Raw genomic sequence first — 17,228 nt, 5'->3', positions numbered from 1 at the left:
TATTTTGGTATCCTGAATTTGAGTCACCCTCTTTATTTCCCGAAGACTTTCATTAACTAACAGATCCACTTTCTCAGTCCTTACACTTTCCATTATACTGTAGTCATCGCAATGGTCACATACCCCTCCGATCTAAACCACCTTGCAGCCTTGTCTCTGCAATGGGCTTTAGTTCCTGTTTATTCTATTTGCCCTCCACTCCATGTTTTATTTGGAATACTACACATACTCAGACACCAGGCTTCTGCTCTTGTTCTTTTGTCAGTTAAGTATTCTATCGTGACCCAACTGGTGATTTATAAGGTTCTCTGAACCCTTACTTTCTGTGCCTCGGACACCATAAGGAAGTAATCACATACACTACCTTCATCACCATTTATACATGTCCAGCGATTTGCTGGCATGCATTCAAGGCTTCCTCTGCTTCTCAGAATTCCCTTATCTTGGCTTGTCTATGACTACAACTCGCGTGAATTTAGTTTAACTCCGCTCTGGGTTTGAAGGCCAGTGACATGGACGTGGGACACCCGTGGTTAGATGTCAGGCGGGCAGACCAGTGTGGGTGAGGGCTAGTGCCCCTACATCCCCCCCCCCCCCCCCCAGGGTCAGCAAGTTTTATGTGGGTTTCAGAGTGGGAGTTTCAAACAGGTAGGAGGAATGAGGTTTGATAACCTTCTGGGCATGCAAATCAGTGAGACTGGAGTTCAAGGCCTATGTTCCCTGTCATTGGTGAGTCTCGAGCTCGAAGCCTACATTTGGTGATTTGGAGGCCCTGGGGTTGATGCCGAGAATGGAGGCCTGAGTGTCAATCAGAAGTCTGGAAGTTGAGGTCCTGAGTCTGCGAACTTTGTGAGTCCACTAGGGAAGTCAAAGGACTGATGCCTGCAAGTCTGAGTCCAAGTCTACAGGAGGCCTGTCCTGAGCTGGATGAGTGTGTATGTGCTTGGTTGGGTGGGTGGTAGGAATGTGGCTTGTTTTCCTATTGTTGCTCTTGTGCTCTGTGTTGTTCTGGAATGTGTGGCAATGAATACAGGCTATCCCCAGCACACCCTCAGGAGTGTTGTTTATTAATGGAAATAACGCATTTCACTGTATGTTTTGATCTACACGTGATAAATAAATTTGTGTCTTCAGTCTTCAATTTGCTGCTTTTCTGCCCATTTGACTAGTTCTTTGATAGTTTCTTCTAATCCAACTTTTTTTTCTTACTGTCAACATCTCTTGTGTTCTCTGAAAAATTTTAATTACTGTCCCTTTTGTGTCAAAATCTTGGGTACAAATCTCATAGAGTAGATGATTTATTATCTTTGCAAATGCCCCATAAATGACCACTAAATTTTATTCTTTACTAATTTCCATTGAGCTAAATGTGAATTTAATATACCTGTGCATACATTCTAGGGATTCACCACATGGAACCTTATCAATAGCCTTGTTAAATTTGATGGGGCCTACATTTAATGCACTATTCGCATAAATCTTTCGTATTATTGCTCAAAAAGCTTACTTGTATGGGACAAACTATTCTTTGTTTGGACATCTTCTCTCAAAAGTATTTGACAATGTTTGGTTAACCGATGTCCTTCTAAATGATAATTGATCTTGTCTCTCAGAATATTTCCTGGTGATTTATGTATCAGGGACTTCGTTAGCTTATGTTATCTGTAATTACTTGCTGCATCCCTTTCTTTATTTTTAATGAACAATATTGTATCATCAGCCTTCCATCCTTCTAAAGCCTTGTCTGTGCCAGATAGGATTGAAACATATGATTAGAACTGTTGCTGCTTTTCTCACTCTCTTCTGTTAATGGCCTGGTGATGTAACTATTTTCAAAGATAAGAAACTGTGAAATATTTGATTGCTTTCTAACTTTATATCATACAACAACGACTACAATGTCGAGATAGATACCCATTTTAGTGATGACAAACTCAAAACATTCATTAAAAACCCCATGCGAGTTTTCTATCACAAAAGTTGGATTATATAAGCTTCTCATAGTAAATTTGGGCCTTGGTCTTCATTTACCTGTGATGCACCATCAATAACTCTCTGAGACGTGAGGCGAGATATAGGCTTTTATTGGCTGGAAGAAAGAACAAGCAGCAAATGACCACCACACTACATCCTGGAGACTGAGGGCCGGGCTCCGGCTCCAATTGCCTTTATACTGGGGTCAGTGGGAGGAGCCACAGGAGCAGTCAGCGGGAGGGGCGTGTCCAGACAGGTATATTTAGTTCACCACATTCACCCCCCCTTTTGTTTTAAAAGAGAGTCCCCATGGGGCGAAGTTTCTTACAAGTATATTTACAGGTTAAGTCTATCAGGTGGTCGAATCTGTCGCTGCGATCTACGTGGCACCGGCTGTGATTGCACAGTTGCCGGTGGTGATTACACCGGAGACGGTGGTTGTGCTGGTTCTGGCCTAACTGGTGGTGTCAGCCCACTAGGCGTCAGTGAGGCGTGTGCGAGGCGCCTGGTGTATGCGAGTGCGAGACGCCCAGTATAGGAGTGTCGTAAGGAGTCCGTGTAGGGCTCGGTGTGCGCGGTGTCACCTCGGGTACAGGGTTCATAGTTACTGTGGAGGGTTCGGGGTAGTGGTCTGCTGCTCCTGCAGGCGCCAGGTCAGGTAAGACCACGTAGGCATACTGGCAGTTCGCATGTAGAAGGTGAACTCTCTTGACCATCGGGGTGTATTTATTGCTCCTCACATGTTTCCGGAGCAGCACTGGCCCTGGGGATGTCAGCCAAGCCGGTAGGGTGGTCCCAGTGGCAGACTTCCTGGGAAAAGAGAATAGGCGCTCGTGAGGGGTGGCATTGGTGGACGTGCATAACAGGGAGCGGATGGAGTGGAGTGCCTCAGGGAGGACCTCCTGACATCGAGAGACCGGCAACCCTTTTGACTTAAGGGCTAAAAGTGTGGCCTTCCACACAGTGGCATTCTCCCTCTCCACCTGTCCATTTCCCCGGGGATTATAGCTCGTGGCCCTACTTGCAGCTATACCCCTAGCTAGCAGGTACCGGCGCAGCTCATCACTCATAAAGGAGGACCCTCTATCACTGTGGATATAGCAGGGATATCCGAACAGAGTGAAGAGCTGGCGCAGGGCTTTTCTGATGGACGTGGCAGTGGTGTCGGGGCAGGAGATAGCAAAGGGAAACCGCGAGTACTCGTCGATAATGTTGAGAAAGTAGACATTGCGGTCGGTGGAGGGAACGGGGCCCTTAAAGTCGATACTCAGTCGCCCAAAGGGGCGGGTGGCCTTGATAAGTTGTACCTTTCCAAGACGGTAGAAGTGCGGTTTGCACTCAACGCAGACGGCAGTCACTGGTCATCATCCTGATGTCCTCCGGGGAGTACGGCAGGTTCCGGGCTTTCACGAAACGGTAAAATCGGGTGACCCCCGGGTGGGAGAGATGTGCATGGAGGGCATATAGCTGGTTGAGCTGTGCGCTGGCACATGCTCCCTGGGATAGGGCATCAGGGGGCTCATTGAGCCTTCCAGGCCGGTACAGGATATCATAGTTGTAAATGGAGAGTTCTATTCTCCACCGCAAAATTTTATCATTTTTGATTTTACCCCGCTGTTGGTTGCTGAACATGAACGCAACTGAGTGCTGGTCAGTCAGCAAGGTGAACCCTTTGCCGGCGAGATAGTGCCTCCAGTGCCTAATAGCTTCCACTATGTCCTGGGCTTCTTTCTCCACCGCGGAGTGCCGAATTTCAGGGCTTTGAAAGGTACGAGAGAAGAATGCTACTGGCCTGCCTGATTGAGGGTAGCAGCCAGCGCTAAATCAGAGGTGTCACTCTCTACTTGGAAGGGAATGGTCTCGTCCACTGCATGCATCGTTGCTTTGGCAATGTCCCCTTTAATGCAGCTGAAGGCTGCGCGGGCCTCAGCAGAGAGGGGAAATGTGGTAGACTTGTCCAGGGGGCAGGCCTTGTCTGTGTAATGGGGGACCCATTGGGCGTAATAGGAAAAGAAGCCTAGACACTGTCTGAGGGCTTTGAGGGTGGTGGGAAGAGGAAGTTCTAACAGGGGGTGCATACGGTCGAGATCAGGGCCAATGACCCCGTTCTCCACGACATACCCAAGGATAGCGAGTCGGGTGGTTCTGAACACACACTTGTCCCTGTTATAAGTAAGGTTCAGGGCTTTGGCCACTTGGAAAAATCGTTGGAGGTTGGTGTAGTGATCTGGCCAGTCGTGACCACAGATGGTGATATTATCCAGATAAGGAAATGTGGCCTTCAGTTGGCACTGGTCCACCATCCGGTCCATTTCCCTCTGGAAGACAGAGACACCATTTGTGACACCGAAGGGGACGCGCAGGAAGTGATAGAGCCTGCCTCGAAGGCGGTGTAGGGGCGGTCCTCTGGGCAGATGGGGAGCTGGTGATAAGCGGATTTCAGATCTATTGTCGAGTACACCTTGTACTGGGCTATCTGGTTGACCATATCCGCGATGCAGGGTAGGGGGTACGTGTCAAGCTGCGTGAACCTATTGATGGTCTGGCTACAGTCCACGACCATCCTATTTTTCTGCCCGGCCCGAACAACAACCACCTGGGCCCTCCAAGGACTTGTGCTTGGCTCAATGATCCCCTCCCTGAGCAGCCGCTGCACCTCTGACTGAATGAAGGCCCTGTCCCCCACGCTGTACCTCCTGTTTTTAGTTGCCACAGGTTTACAGTCAGGGGTCAGGTTGGCGAACAGTGGTGGGGGAGGGAACTTGAGGGTGGAGAGGCCACAAGTGGTGTCGGTAGCGCAGCTGTCGGCATGGTGCTGGGTGGGACGTGTGGGTCAGTGTGTGTGTGTGTGTGTGTGTGGTCAGTAGCGGGGTATATGATGAAGTCCCACGAAGCTGAGGATTCCTGACAGTGAGTGGTGGGAGGGGCCCGTCATATGCTATAATCACACTTTTGAGGTGGCTCTGGAAGTCCAGCCCCAATAGCACAGGCGTGCACAGTTGAGGCATGACCAGTAGCGCAAAGTTCAGATATTCTGTCCCCTGCACCACCAATGTCGCTACACAACCCACCCGGATGTCTGTGGAATGCGACCCAGAAGCCAAGGTGACCCTCTGACTCACCAGCCATGTCACATGTCCGCAGCGTTGCACCGTGTCCGGATCAATAAAACTCTCAGTGCTGCCCGTGTCAAACAGGCAGCTAGTCCTGTACCCCTCCACCAGGATCTCCATCATTGACCTTGCAAGCTGGTGTGGGGCGCTTCGGTCGAGGGTTACGGAGGCCGGAGTTGAACTGCCGTCTTGGTGTCCAGTAAGCACCGGTGGGTCAGGGGCGGGGCGAGGTGGCGCCGACAAAGATGGCCGCCCCCATCCAGGCAGGCAAGATGGCGGCAACAAGATGGCGGCCCACTTGCCTCACACGCAGCGCTGCCCGACCCCGCTCGTGGTTCAGACTTACAGACCTTGGTGAAATGGCCCTTCTTTCCACAGTTGGAGCAGGTCGCTTCTCGGGCCGGGCAGCATTTTCAGGGGTGCTTTTCGAGTCCGCAGAAGTAACACTGCGCGGACTTGCGACTGGCAGCAGCTGCGGTTGGTTTCGGGGAGTTTGTGGACTCGCGACTGGCAGCGGCGGGTGGCGGGGTCTGCAATGTCCAAGGAACCAGTGGGGATTGCATGGCTGGACAGCATCAGTGTTGTGCAGAGCAGCCTCCAGCATGTCGGCTGTCTCGATCGCCAAGCGTAAGGTAAGATCGGCATTTTCCAGCATCCGCTGTTGCACATACACTGACGTGATCCCCCTAATGAAGGCGTCTCTTACCAGGAGCTCCGAATGCTGCTCCGCCATTAGACGTCAGTCGCAAGTTCGCACGAGTGTTTGTAGGGCTCAGAGAAACTCAGCGCTCGACTCAACGGGTCGCTGTCGCCGCGTCGCTAAGCGATGTCTTGCGTAGACAGTGTTCACCGGCCGCAGGTACTGTCTTTTGAGGGCGTCCAGTGCCCCTTGGTAGGTTGGCAGGTCTCTGATAAGGGAATATACTTTCAGACTTACTCTAGATAGTAATATTTTGTACATTGTGGCAGGCTCAGTCACTGGAATCTGATCCAAGTATGATTAGAAGCATGCAAGCCAGAGTTCAAAGGCAAGAGCTGCTTCTGGAGTTTGGGGGTCCAAGTCTAATTTTTCCGGACGTAAAATACTTTCCATGTTTTAAAACTTTCAGCCAATAAAATTGATGCGCCATCAATAACTCTGAGACATGAGGTGAGATATAGGCTTTTATTGGCTGGAAGAAAGAACAAGTAGCAACTGACCACCATGCTACATCCTGTAGACTGAGGGCTGGGTTCCAGCTCCAATCGCCTTTATACCGGGGTCTGTGGGAGGAGCCACGGTCAGTGGGAGGAGCCACGGTCAGTGGGAGGAGCCACAGGCGCAGTCAGCGGGGCGGGGGGGACGTGTCCAGACAGGTATATGTAGTTCACCACGACCTGTCTCCAGTATCATCTCTAATCTTGTATGCTTTTGGTTTTACCATCTGTAATTTTAGGCTTTGCTCTTTATTTACCTGCCTTTATGTTCCCTCTGTTCACTCTTGCTTTTAATAATGCTCATCTCAGTTTCCTAGGACCTTGCTCTTTATTTATCTTGTGGCATATTTCCCCCTTCTTAAATACAAACTAAAACTCTGCTCCTTAACATGTTCATCTGTTCAGTGTAACTTTGCTGAAGCTGCCTTATCCCCTGAGAGCCCCATGCCCACACTACCTGACTCCAGGCTCAATCCTCTGTGGCAGCATTGCCACTTTTAACAGCAGTTCAGACATTCATTAACCAGTTGTTAAACATGGTAATACCCTGGGCAACCCTGGCCTCAGAAATATGTGTTTGATCCAATCCATCTCTCTTCCACCTCCTGTGCAACTTAAAACTAACATGTTTTCTTGCTTGCTTCATTCCACTACTAGGTCATTGACCTGAAACATAAACTTTGCTTCTTTTTACCTGGATGCTGTCAGAATTCCTGAGTACTTCCAGCACTTAATGTTTTTTAAATTTCAAATTTCCATCTTCTGTAGTACTTTACTTCTTCACCACCAGTTCTCTAACTCCCCCTCCCTCCCTGCACCTCCTCCCTCTCTATGCTCCACTTTACACCCTCTGCTAATTCTGCAATGACCTTGGGTTTATTGGCTCCTTCTGTCTTGTAAGTGAAAGAATTTGAATACAGGAGCTGGACGAGCTCAATATAAAACTGGTATGGGGCCCTACCTTTTAGACTGACCTCCATTTAAATAGTATAATACAGAAAAGCCTGTCAAATGTTGAAAGAACCAAGAATATGAAAAAACAGACAATGCCAAGATTGAGGTCTTGGCACTAGCAAAGTTCAACCACATATAACAGAATAATTAACCAAAATTACCAGCTACTGTTTTTTTTCTGTTAGAATCTTCTTATTGGCTGGAGATTGATCTCGGAATCGAACCACCCTACCTCCATAAATGAGTGGTTTATTTCATCTGGCCACATACAGGATTAAAGGATAACTTAATTTCTATGTCCCTTAGAATGTTCTAATACATTCCAACCATTAATCTCTGTTTAAACTTAGAAACTTCTGACCTTTTAAGATTTTATAAGAATCTGATACCTCATTAGCTTCTGGCACTGACCATGCTGATACTGAGTCAAACTAGCGGCTGAAATAGGTACAATGCCTTTTGAATATGAACATTGGCATTCTCTTTTGCTAATTTTCTTTTACTAAATTTACTGAAGTTCCCTCAACACTCTATATATAGGTTGAACATGTTTTCTGTTTCAATTTCATTTCAGTAGAAATGAACTCCAGTACTTTGTTTGGCAAAAAGATCCTGGGTCAATTATCAGACTTCACTCAATTAGCCAGGGCATTGGCTAGAGTGCTGTTTAAAAAAAGCAAAATGGGATGACTTTGATACTATTATTTTAGCAGTAAATGCTACACAAATGATCTATAAAAGATAAAATATTGCAGAATAGTGAATATTTAGAGATATTAAACTATAGTTGAATGGTGGGGTGGCGATGCGTCACTCTCAAAGGAGATTTAAGGTGCTCCTTCCCTTCATTATCCTTGGGAAAAGTGCAGCACCTGCTTAGCCCCCTGATCAGGGTCACTTGAAGCCATGGGAGCAGCTGGTGAATATCACAAGACCCAGGCACTCTCTGATGAGTATTGAATTTGGCTGGGGTTACCTGTCCTGTAAAGACATTACACAGAAGAAGGCAATGGCAAACCACTGCTGTAGAAAAGTTTGCCAAGAAGAATCATGGTCGTGGAAAGCCCGTGATTGCCCACGTCGTATGACACGGCACATAACGAATGAATGAACGTTGTAGTGTCCTTTATTTCAATGTGAGAAAGGAAAAATAACTTACACAAGATATCTTTCTTTAACTTCAACCACAAAGGAAAACATTCCTAAATGCTGTGCGATGTAATTTAAACCCAGAAATATATTCAGCATAAGAAAACATTTTCCAACCTGTGAGTGTGAATTCGAGTGAGAAATGTGGCAGAGAAATTGCGGAGTTTTGGATAGTTGAGTTGGAAATGTACGATTTCCTGCAGCCTTTCAACAGGCTTTCTCTCATTTGCACCTTAATTTTACTCAGCAGTCCTACAGTGCCAAGGTTTTGCATCTGTTTTCTGGCCAAAGAATAAAGGAAGTTCACATTTTTCCATTATCCACTATTTAAATGAGTACTTAAATTAAAGTGTGGAAATAGACTGAGTATATGCTCTCCAATGTTTCCCTGATGGAAGAGGGCATATTTGGATGTTAAACAATACCGTGCAGCCAGGAAAGTGTGCTGGCTGTCACTGTTGGGCATTGAACATTAACAATAGGCATTTCAATAAGCTATGTAGAGTTGTCAATCTCCATGAAAAATAATCCAAAGAAAAAGAACAGCAGGGCAAAAAGTTAATGTTCCTTACCTAGTAGCAGAAAATTAGAGGATTTATTTCTTAGATGTATTGGATTCTGAGAAGAAGAACATCAGGAAGGGAGGAGGCCTGTCCAATTTGCTTTTGATTAATTAATGGGATGAAAAATTGGCAGTTCTTTCCTATGGCTGTTTAATTTGCCTCAAGGTCCATGCCGCCCAAATGTTGGATCCAGATTTCAGCTTAGTCAGAAAAAAATCTCTCAGTGTTTTCATTTTTAAGAGAGTATTTTCACTTATAACTGAACTAAAAATCTTCTGTACATCCAAACTACAGATTTGCTGAGACACTATTCTCCTCCTCCAAGGAAGTCACCTCCAATTCCCTGCTCACAACCAGAATGGTTCATACACGCACCACCATCCTCCACCAAGACCAAGGAGTAAGTATACATGTGTTTCTATTTGCAATCCTTTGAATTTGAATTGTGCATATTGTGTTCAGCATATCTCAGATAAGTAGAGGTTAAAGTCTAACATTAAGACAGGTGCTTTTCTCAGACAGTTATACAAAGATGTGCAATATTTAATGCCTGCGCTATTGAATGTGAAAAGCATGAATGGGTGTTCTCACACATTCCATCTTCAGTAGTCAAGAGGTCATCCAGCTGGCTTTTCTGTTGATGAGTAAACAAATCACCAGGTTAAATTTGTTTCTAGTCCCGAACTCTGGAGGAAGCAGATGAGAACAATGAAGATCCCCTTATATAATATTCTGAAATGTATTTGACTCTTGAGCCATTCCTTTAAATTAGTAGGCAGACATCACCACTTAAGAAAGACTGGGAATTGAGGCCAAAGGGATACTTTTAGCCTTCCCCATTATTTTGCAAGATTTCCGAGGGTGGTTTATGGCAAATGCAGAAATTCAGAAATACTGAGCAGCTGAGTGAGTAGGACCTCACGTGGAGTATTATGTGTAATTCTGGTTGCCCAGCAATAGTAAGGATGACATTAGCTGCAAAGGGTGGAGAGAAGGATGACAGTGGGGCTTGGGGTGGGTGTGCTTTTATATTAAGGATAGGCTGGGACGTTTTCCTAGAGTGTCTGAGGCTGATGGGTGACACTATAGAGAATCATGGCAGACATAGATGAGGTGGATAGTCACAGTCCACTTCCCCGAATAGGGGGTTCAAAACTAGATGGCACTAGATTCAAAATCAGGTTTATTATCAGTCTTATGTGCGTGAAATTTGTTGTATTACAGCAGCAGGTCAGTGCAAAGACATACAATCATGATAAATTACAAAATAAATGAACAGTGCAAAATAAAGAAATAATGAGGTTGTGTTCATGGACCATTCAGAAATCTGATGACGGATGGGAAGATGCTGTTCCTGAATCATTAAGCATGGACTTTCAGGCTTCCTGATGTGGTAATGAGAAGAGGGCATGTCCCAGATGGTGAGGGTCATTAGTGAGGGATTTTGAGGATTTGCCTTGTGTAGATGTCCTTGATGGCAGAGAGAGTTGTACCCATGATGGCGCTGGCTGAGTCCACAACCCTTCAGAGCAGTTGCTCCCTACCTTCATAATGCCACAGACCCCTACTATTACCTGAAGGGTCCATGGATCCCAGGTTGTGAGCCCCTGCTGTAGAGCCTCTTCTGATCCTAGCATGAGAGGAGCCATACCAATTTGAACAATCTTCACCATACATCTGTAGAAATTTGTAATAGTCTTTGGTTACATACTAAATCTCTTCAAACCCAATGAAGTAGAGAAGCGTGTCTCTTTATGGCATGTCTTCTTTATGATTAGATCAATGTTTTTGTGCAGAGGGCATATCATTGGAGATGTTGACACCCAGGAACTTGAGGCTGCTCACCCTTTCAATGAGGACTGGTGTATGTTCTCCTGACTTCCCCTTCCTGAAGTTCACAATAATTTCCTTGGTCTTACTGCTGCTGAGTGTGATGTAGTTATTGCATCACTACTCAACATGAAAGGAGCTGCCAGAGATGGATATAATTAATGTTTAAAAGATATTTGGACAATTACAGTACATGGAAAGAAGAAATTGGAGATATGGGCTATAGGTGGCCAAATGCAACAAGCTTGGATAAACATCTTGGTTGGCATGGACAAGTTTGGCTGAAGGCTTTTTTTTATGTGTTGTATGACCCTGATTCTAGATCAGGCAACTTCTCTGGAGAGAGTTGATGTTTTAATTGTATGTTGTCATGTAACAGAACTACATATTCAAATTTCCAGCTAAGCATATCTTGCAATGTCAACATTGGGCTTTAATCAATAGTTTCAGAAGGGGCAATTTGACACCCAGCTTAATCCAGACCATAACCGCAGCAACATTTAGACCATGGTGCAAGCTGTCAATGACACCAGTAGAGAGAATGAACCTTTCCAATTCTTTTGTCCTTTATACAAGTTAAACTTGCAATTTACAAGATTTATGACTTGGGTTCCCTAACCAGATAGCTTTATTGAGTTTGTGTGTTACACTGTCAATACAATAGTATCTGTACAAATACTATTAATAGTCTTACCACTTAGGTACTGCATTCACAAATTGCAAATTAGCTGATACTTACTGTGTATGAACACTTTTCAGATAATTAGTCTGGGTTGGATGTACTTTCTTGAATTGACATTTTTACATTATAGTGCAATTCCTCCAATGGTAGTGCTGAAGTTAAGATGTCCCAGTCTTTATCCTCATTTCCACCACTGTAGGTGCAAGGACAGCTCTATGATCAGTTCGCAGCTGGGCACTGCAGCTGCACTCTTCTGGTACAGTAATTATCATGCACCATCTGCTGCTTTCTTTGTTCCTCTCTCATCGTATTGACGGAGATTTTGTATGAAAGTATGTAAATTGATGGGTCCAGTTTTATCTGTCTAAATTGTCCTTCTCTATCGAAGAGGTAGATTTAGTAGAAAACAGAACAATCCATTTCCCTGCTTATTAATTTTCTACAGCTATACATTTCTGCTAAGAGTTTTTTTTCACTTCTACATTTAAAAGTTTAAATCTATGAGAGTAATTATACACAGCTAACTAAGTTTAGCATTGGACTGTAAAAATATAGCCAATGACAGTGCATTACTCAGTAATTATATATGCACTGACTCATGGTCCAATTCACTAAATGTAAGAAATGGATTTCTCCTTATACTGTAGAATTCCATTAACGGCATACTCAGAACTCTGCTAGTGCCCAAATAGCAGATTTTATGGACGATTAATTCACATTTTAAGCTGTTGCACAGTGCAGTAATACATTCCCAGTGCAGCAGCTTCCATTTCCACATACTAGAGCCCTGGCTTGCTAATGGGAATGAGATTCCCAGTGCATTTCAGAATGGGTGTGAACTGGGATCATCGTTCGTTGATGGGGGCTACATCAATCCGAGCACCAGTGTTAGGGAAGCAATGAAAGGAAAATGGGATGCAGGAATTGAGGCTCCAAACAATACCTGGTGAGCTAGATGCCAAACCTATCAGTTTTCTAAGTAGTCAGGTAACAGGTTCTCAAGAGTTTTACTTTCTGCATTCTTAACCTCTTATTTTTGACATCATGTTTATGAATTAGTCTTTAACATCCTCTTTACAACCCTGATATTTTCCTGAGGTTTGGGCTGCAGGTTCGGCGATACCCTTTTGCTTTTACTGTGTACACCATTTACAAAGACTAGGTCACCTGGTGATTTCATTGACTCTTAAACTCATTTTTTTCCTCTTATTTTAAGGATAACACTTAAATGCTGTCCAATTATTATTCACTTAATATAGAACTAGTTTTAGTTTTCAAGCATAGTGCAGATTTAAGATGCTTGTCCAGTTTTTATAAGACTAGATATTTAAATGTTACAGTGTTATAATGTTAAAGCTGAATATTACTTTACTTACAGGGTTCCTAAATGGTATTTGCCTGAGTACATGGTTCATGAGGAATTTATTCCAAGCCCATCTGACAATAAGTTGAAATGTAGACTTCATGACTCTGATAAGACAACATTGGAAAAGGAGGCAGAGGACAACGAAAAAGAAAATGAAGCAAAAGTAAAGGTGCCTAGCATTTAGTAGGCTCCATGATCATTTCAACCATATACTTCTGCCCAATTTATAAATGTTTGTGAAAGTCATATTTATCTGAATAACTCCAAGTTAATATAAATTAGGAACATAAATTAGTTATTGCTATTTTGATCATTTCCATTATTGATCAGCTGAGATCTGAACATGCTAATCTGATCTGATATCTAAAAACTGTTCTACACTGAAAAGGATGATGATGTACCTCGCTTAAAAGATGTCTTCTTTGCACGTTATTCTCATTTTTTTTCTCAAATTTAGAAATTAAGTTAAGATACGTATATGTTTAATTCTCCTCAATCCAGAGAAGAATGTGCACAAATGCTGGAAGATCTCAGCAAGTCAGGTGGCATCCAAAGAAATGAATAAATAGTCAATGTTTCTAGCCAAGACCCTTCTTCAGGAACTTCTGAGTTCCTGCAGCATTCTCTGTATGTTGCTTTGGGTTTCCAGCATCTGCAGACTTTCTTGTGTTCAATCTAGAAAGGGTTTGATAGCCTATCTGTTTAATAATTTGCCTCATTTTACTTTCCATTGAAGAGAATCAGCTGGAAGACCAAAGAGATTTGTTCAGAAGTTAAGTGCTGTTATCACACATGATTTCTTTTTATGTGCTACTTTCTATTCAGCTATTCACTGGATCTGCACTTCCGGCATTTTAATTATTAGCATGTAGAAATGTCAACATAACTTAGTACTTGTGTATTTTTCAATTATCTTTTCTTTAGGTAAGTCACTTTCATGAGTAACTTTATTCAGTATAAAGGTGTCACCACAATGCATTCTATTTCTCAAATCTTACACGCAGACTTAAAACTCTAGACAATTCTAATTACCACCTCAGTCTCAATGTAAATCAAGTAGCTCAAGCAATATCAACAAAGACATCACAAGTTTGAAATAATGGTATTTCTACATAAGATTCAAACATTTTGTCAAATTAAGTAAAGTGAAAATAATATTATTGATTGTACTTAATTTCCAAATATACTTTGAGAACCATCAATCCTTGTTACAAACATTCAAAATGCACGTGGAAACAGAGTGCATAGTCCTCCCTTTAAATGCTGGCCAATTATCATGACTTAATATAGATAGAGAACTAATTAAAGCTTTAAAGTATAGTGCAAATTGAAACATAAAGAAGCAGACACTTGTCAGATTTTATAGAGCAGAATGCTTAAAAGTAAATTAGTAAATTAAATTTACTTATTATTGGCATGTGCTGAGATACAGTGAAAATCTTGTCTTGCATTACAACAATTCAGATCATTACAACGGTGCTTTGTGATGGCACTGGTAAAACAATAACAGAATGAAAAAGGTTCTGGTGCTTTCCCTGCAAATATGATGGGTAAACTCTTCTCGGGCTTATAGCCGGGTACAGGTATTGATTCTGCTGTCTTCATCAAGGATGATGCCTGGGCATGTCAAGCCCATGGTATTTATACCCTCATTGTCTGTCCCTCCTGATTGGTTAGTCCTCAACCAATCAAGGTTCTGACATCCCACCTTGTCTGCAGTTGAATTCCAGTTCCTACTTAGAGCGAGACCTTTGTCTTTGTTAAAGTCCTTTTCCTCTGGTTTTATTTCAATGGCTTTCTTCACCAGGCAGTCCCAAAAGCCATTTGTGTGGTACAGTAGTTTTGTGCCGTCAATCCTATGGCCACTGTGAATGCAATGTTTGTACTAACAGAATAGTGAATAAATTACAGAGAAAGTGCAGTGCAGGTAGACAACATGGTGCAGGACAATAAGGCGACACATCTTACTGTATTAGAGGACCATTCAACAGTCTCATAATAGTGAAATAGAAGCTGTCCTCTAGCCTGGTGGCATGTGTTTACAGGCTTTTGTATCTTCTGCCAAATGGGGGACAAGGGAGAGGAGAAGATGGAATGTGTGGGATAGACTGCCTTGTAAACTAAGGAGGACCTGTAAATCACGTTAAAATAAAAATCTAGTTTTGGGAGCGAAGTCCAGCCATTGATGGTTCCACTGTTGTATTGCACAGTAATAACGGCGTAGATCTAAGGAAGGTATCTGGCCCATTGTGCCACTGTCCAAGGAGGTGGTGGTATCAGATAGTACTACTGTATATATAAGTACATTTAGACAATCATGTAATGGGGCAACACATAGCCTAATGGTTAGCACATTGCTTTACGGTGCCAGTGATCACTGATCAGGGTTCAATTCCCAGTGATGCATGTGACCACATGCCTTTCCTCCCACATTCCAAAAACGTATGGTTAGGATTAGTAAATTGTGTGACTGCAATGTTGGTGCTGGAAGCCCTGCACAATCCTTGCTGATTTGATTTGATGGCAATGAGGCATTTCACTTTATGCTTTGAAGTAAATATGGCAAATCAGGCTAATCTTTTTAAGTAAGTCTTAGAGAGATACAGATCTAGTGGGGCAAATGGGATTAGAGTGGTCAGATAAGTAGATTGGCATGGACCTGGCCTGTTACAGGGCCCTTTTCTGTGCTATACAACTCTATCACTCTATTATGTTCAAAGTCAAAGTCAAGTTGCTTGTCATATGCACAGGTGCAATGAAAAAATTGATTGCAGCATCAGATGAGCAGCATTCACAAGCAAAAAAAAGAACATAAATTATACACAATTTTTACAAGAAAGAACACAATCAGAACGGAAAAAAAAACAAAGTTCATTCTGGAGCAAAGTGGCTCTAGTGTTGCAAAATAAGATGGTGATTAGGATTTTGCAAGTTTACTAACACCTTGTGTGGGTAGAGTTATGTCCGCAGCCCCTTCCTTTGTGAGAATCGCAAGAGCACTAGTTGAGGGGGGGTCAGTAGACCCAGGAAGTGGGAGAGAGAGAGATGTGCCGAATACGGCGTTCCACCGCGATGCAAAATAAGGCGACATTGACTATTGTCTCATGGAGACCACGTGTAAAGCCCTCGGGGTGGTTGAGAGAGAGAGTGCATCATCCCAACCTGATTGACTTCGGAGACCCCGTGAGGAAGTATAAAGGAGGGTCTGAGGGGAACAACCCCTTCAGACGCACCAGAAGACACACTAGCGATCCCGCAGTAGTGGGAAGCCATTTTGAAGGAAGCCACGTGCGTTAGATTCCGGGCCTGGAATCGGTGACTGGAACCACGGAAAACCGCTTTTAGCTAACAACGGGGAAGCCCGCTCCCCTGATTCAACGGATTTGCTTCATAAAGACCCAGGCAAGTTTTTCTTTTCTCACCAATCTCTCTCTCTCTCCAACAAGTGGAAACCCAGTGCCCCCCCCCCCCGAAAGCCAGAAGCCTGCAGGAATTTGAGTTACTTTTATATTTCCATCGGACACTATATTATCCCTTAGACAAACGATCGAGCTGTTTCTTATTGATGGTTATTACTAGACCCGCGCTTTTAGATTAAGTAGTGACTACGTATATTATCTGAGTGTTTGTATTAATCTTACATTTGTGCCCCTTTCATAAATAAAGACTTTTAAAAATAGTGCCATCAGACTTCAACGGACCTCTCTATCTTTGCTGGTAAGTGATCCAGTTATGGGATTTCGTAACAGTAGTGATCCAGAGATTCCCACTCTTGAGGTCCTACTTTTCACCTGCCTACCTAGTTCCCTATATTTCCTCAGGACTTCATCCCTGATCCTAGTTATGTTGTTGGTGCCAACATGTACCACAACTTCTGGCTGCTCACCCTCCCCCTTAAGAATGCTGTGGATCCAATCTGTAACATCCCTGATCCTGGCACCTGGGAATCTGCATACCATCTGGGAGTCCCTGCCATGTCCACAATATCTATCTGTTCCCTTAAGTATTGAATCCCTGATCACCACTGCTCCCCTTTCCTTCTGAGCCACAGAGCCTGATACAGTGTCAGAGACCTGACTACTGTGGCTTTCCTCTATTAGATCATTTCCCTCCCCACCCCCTCAACAGGATCCAAAGTGTATAGTTGTTAATGAAGGAACAGCTACAGGGGTACCCTAGTGTGGTGAACTACATATACCTGTCTGGACACGCCCCCTGCTGACTGCTCCTGTGGCTCCTCCCACAGACCCCTGTATAAAGGAGATCGAGGCCTGAGCCCGGCTTCTCAGTCTCCAGGATGTAGTATGGTGGTCACTCACTGCTTGTTCCTTCTTCCAGTCAATAACAGCCGATATCTCGCCTTATGTCTCAGAGTGAGTTATTGATGGTGCATCACCTAG

The 17,228-nt window shown here is 43.8% G+C and overlaps 1 protein-coding gene across 1 annotated transcript in view; it reads left to right on the top strand.

The window, feature by feature from the left end:
* The window catches only part of LOC132378470 (uncharacterized protein C7orf57-like), an 87,751-nt gene that overhangs the window by 49,263 nt on the left and 21,260 nt on the right, over positions 1 to 17,228 (top strand). Inside the window, exons 4-5 of the mRNA XM_059945406.1 lie at positions 9,245 to 9,350; positions 12,841 to 12,997. Coding sequence (XP_059801389.1) covers positions 9,245 to 9,350; positions 12,841 to 12,997 — 263 coding nt within the window. The remainder of the gene's footprint in view (positions 1 to 9,244; positions 9,351 to 12,840; positions 12,998 to 17,228) is intronic.

This window comes from Hypanus sabinus, chromosome 20, assembly GCF_030144855.1.
Source record: "Hypanus sabinus isolate sHypSab1 chromosome 20, sHypSab1.hap1, whole genome shotgun sequence".
NCBI lineage: Eukaryota > Metazoa > Chordata > Chondrichthyes > Myliobatiformes > Dasyatidae > Hypanus > Hypanus sabinus.
This window is presented reverse-complemented; position numbering and strand designations above follow the sequence as displayed.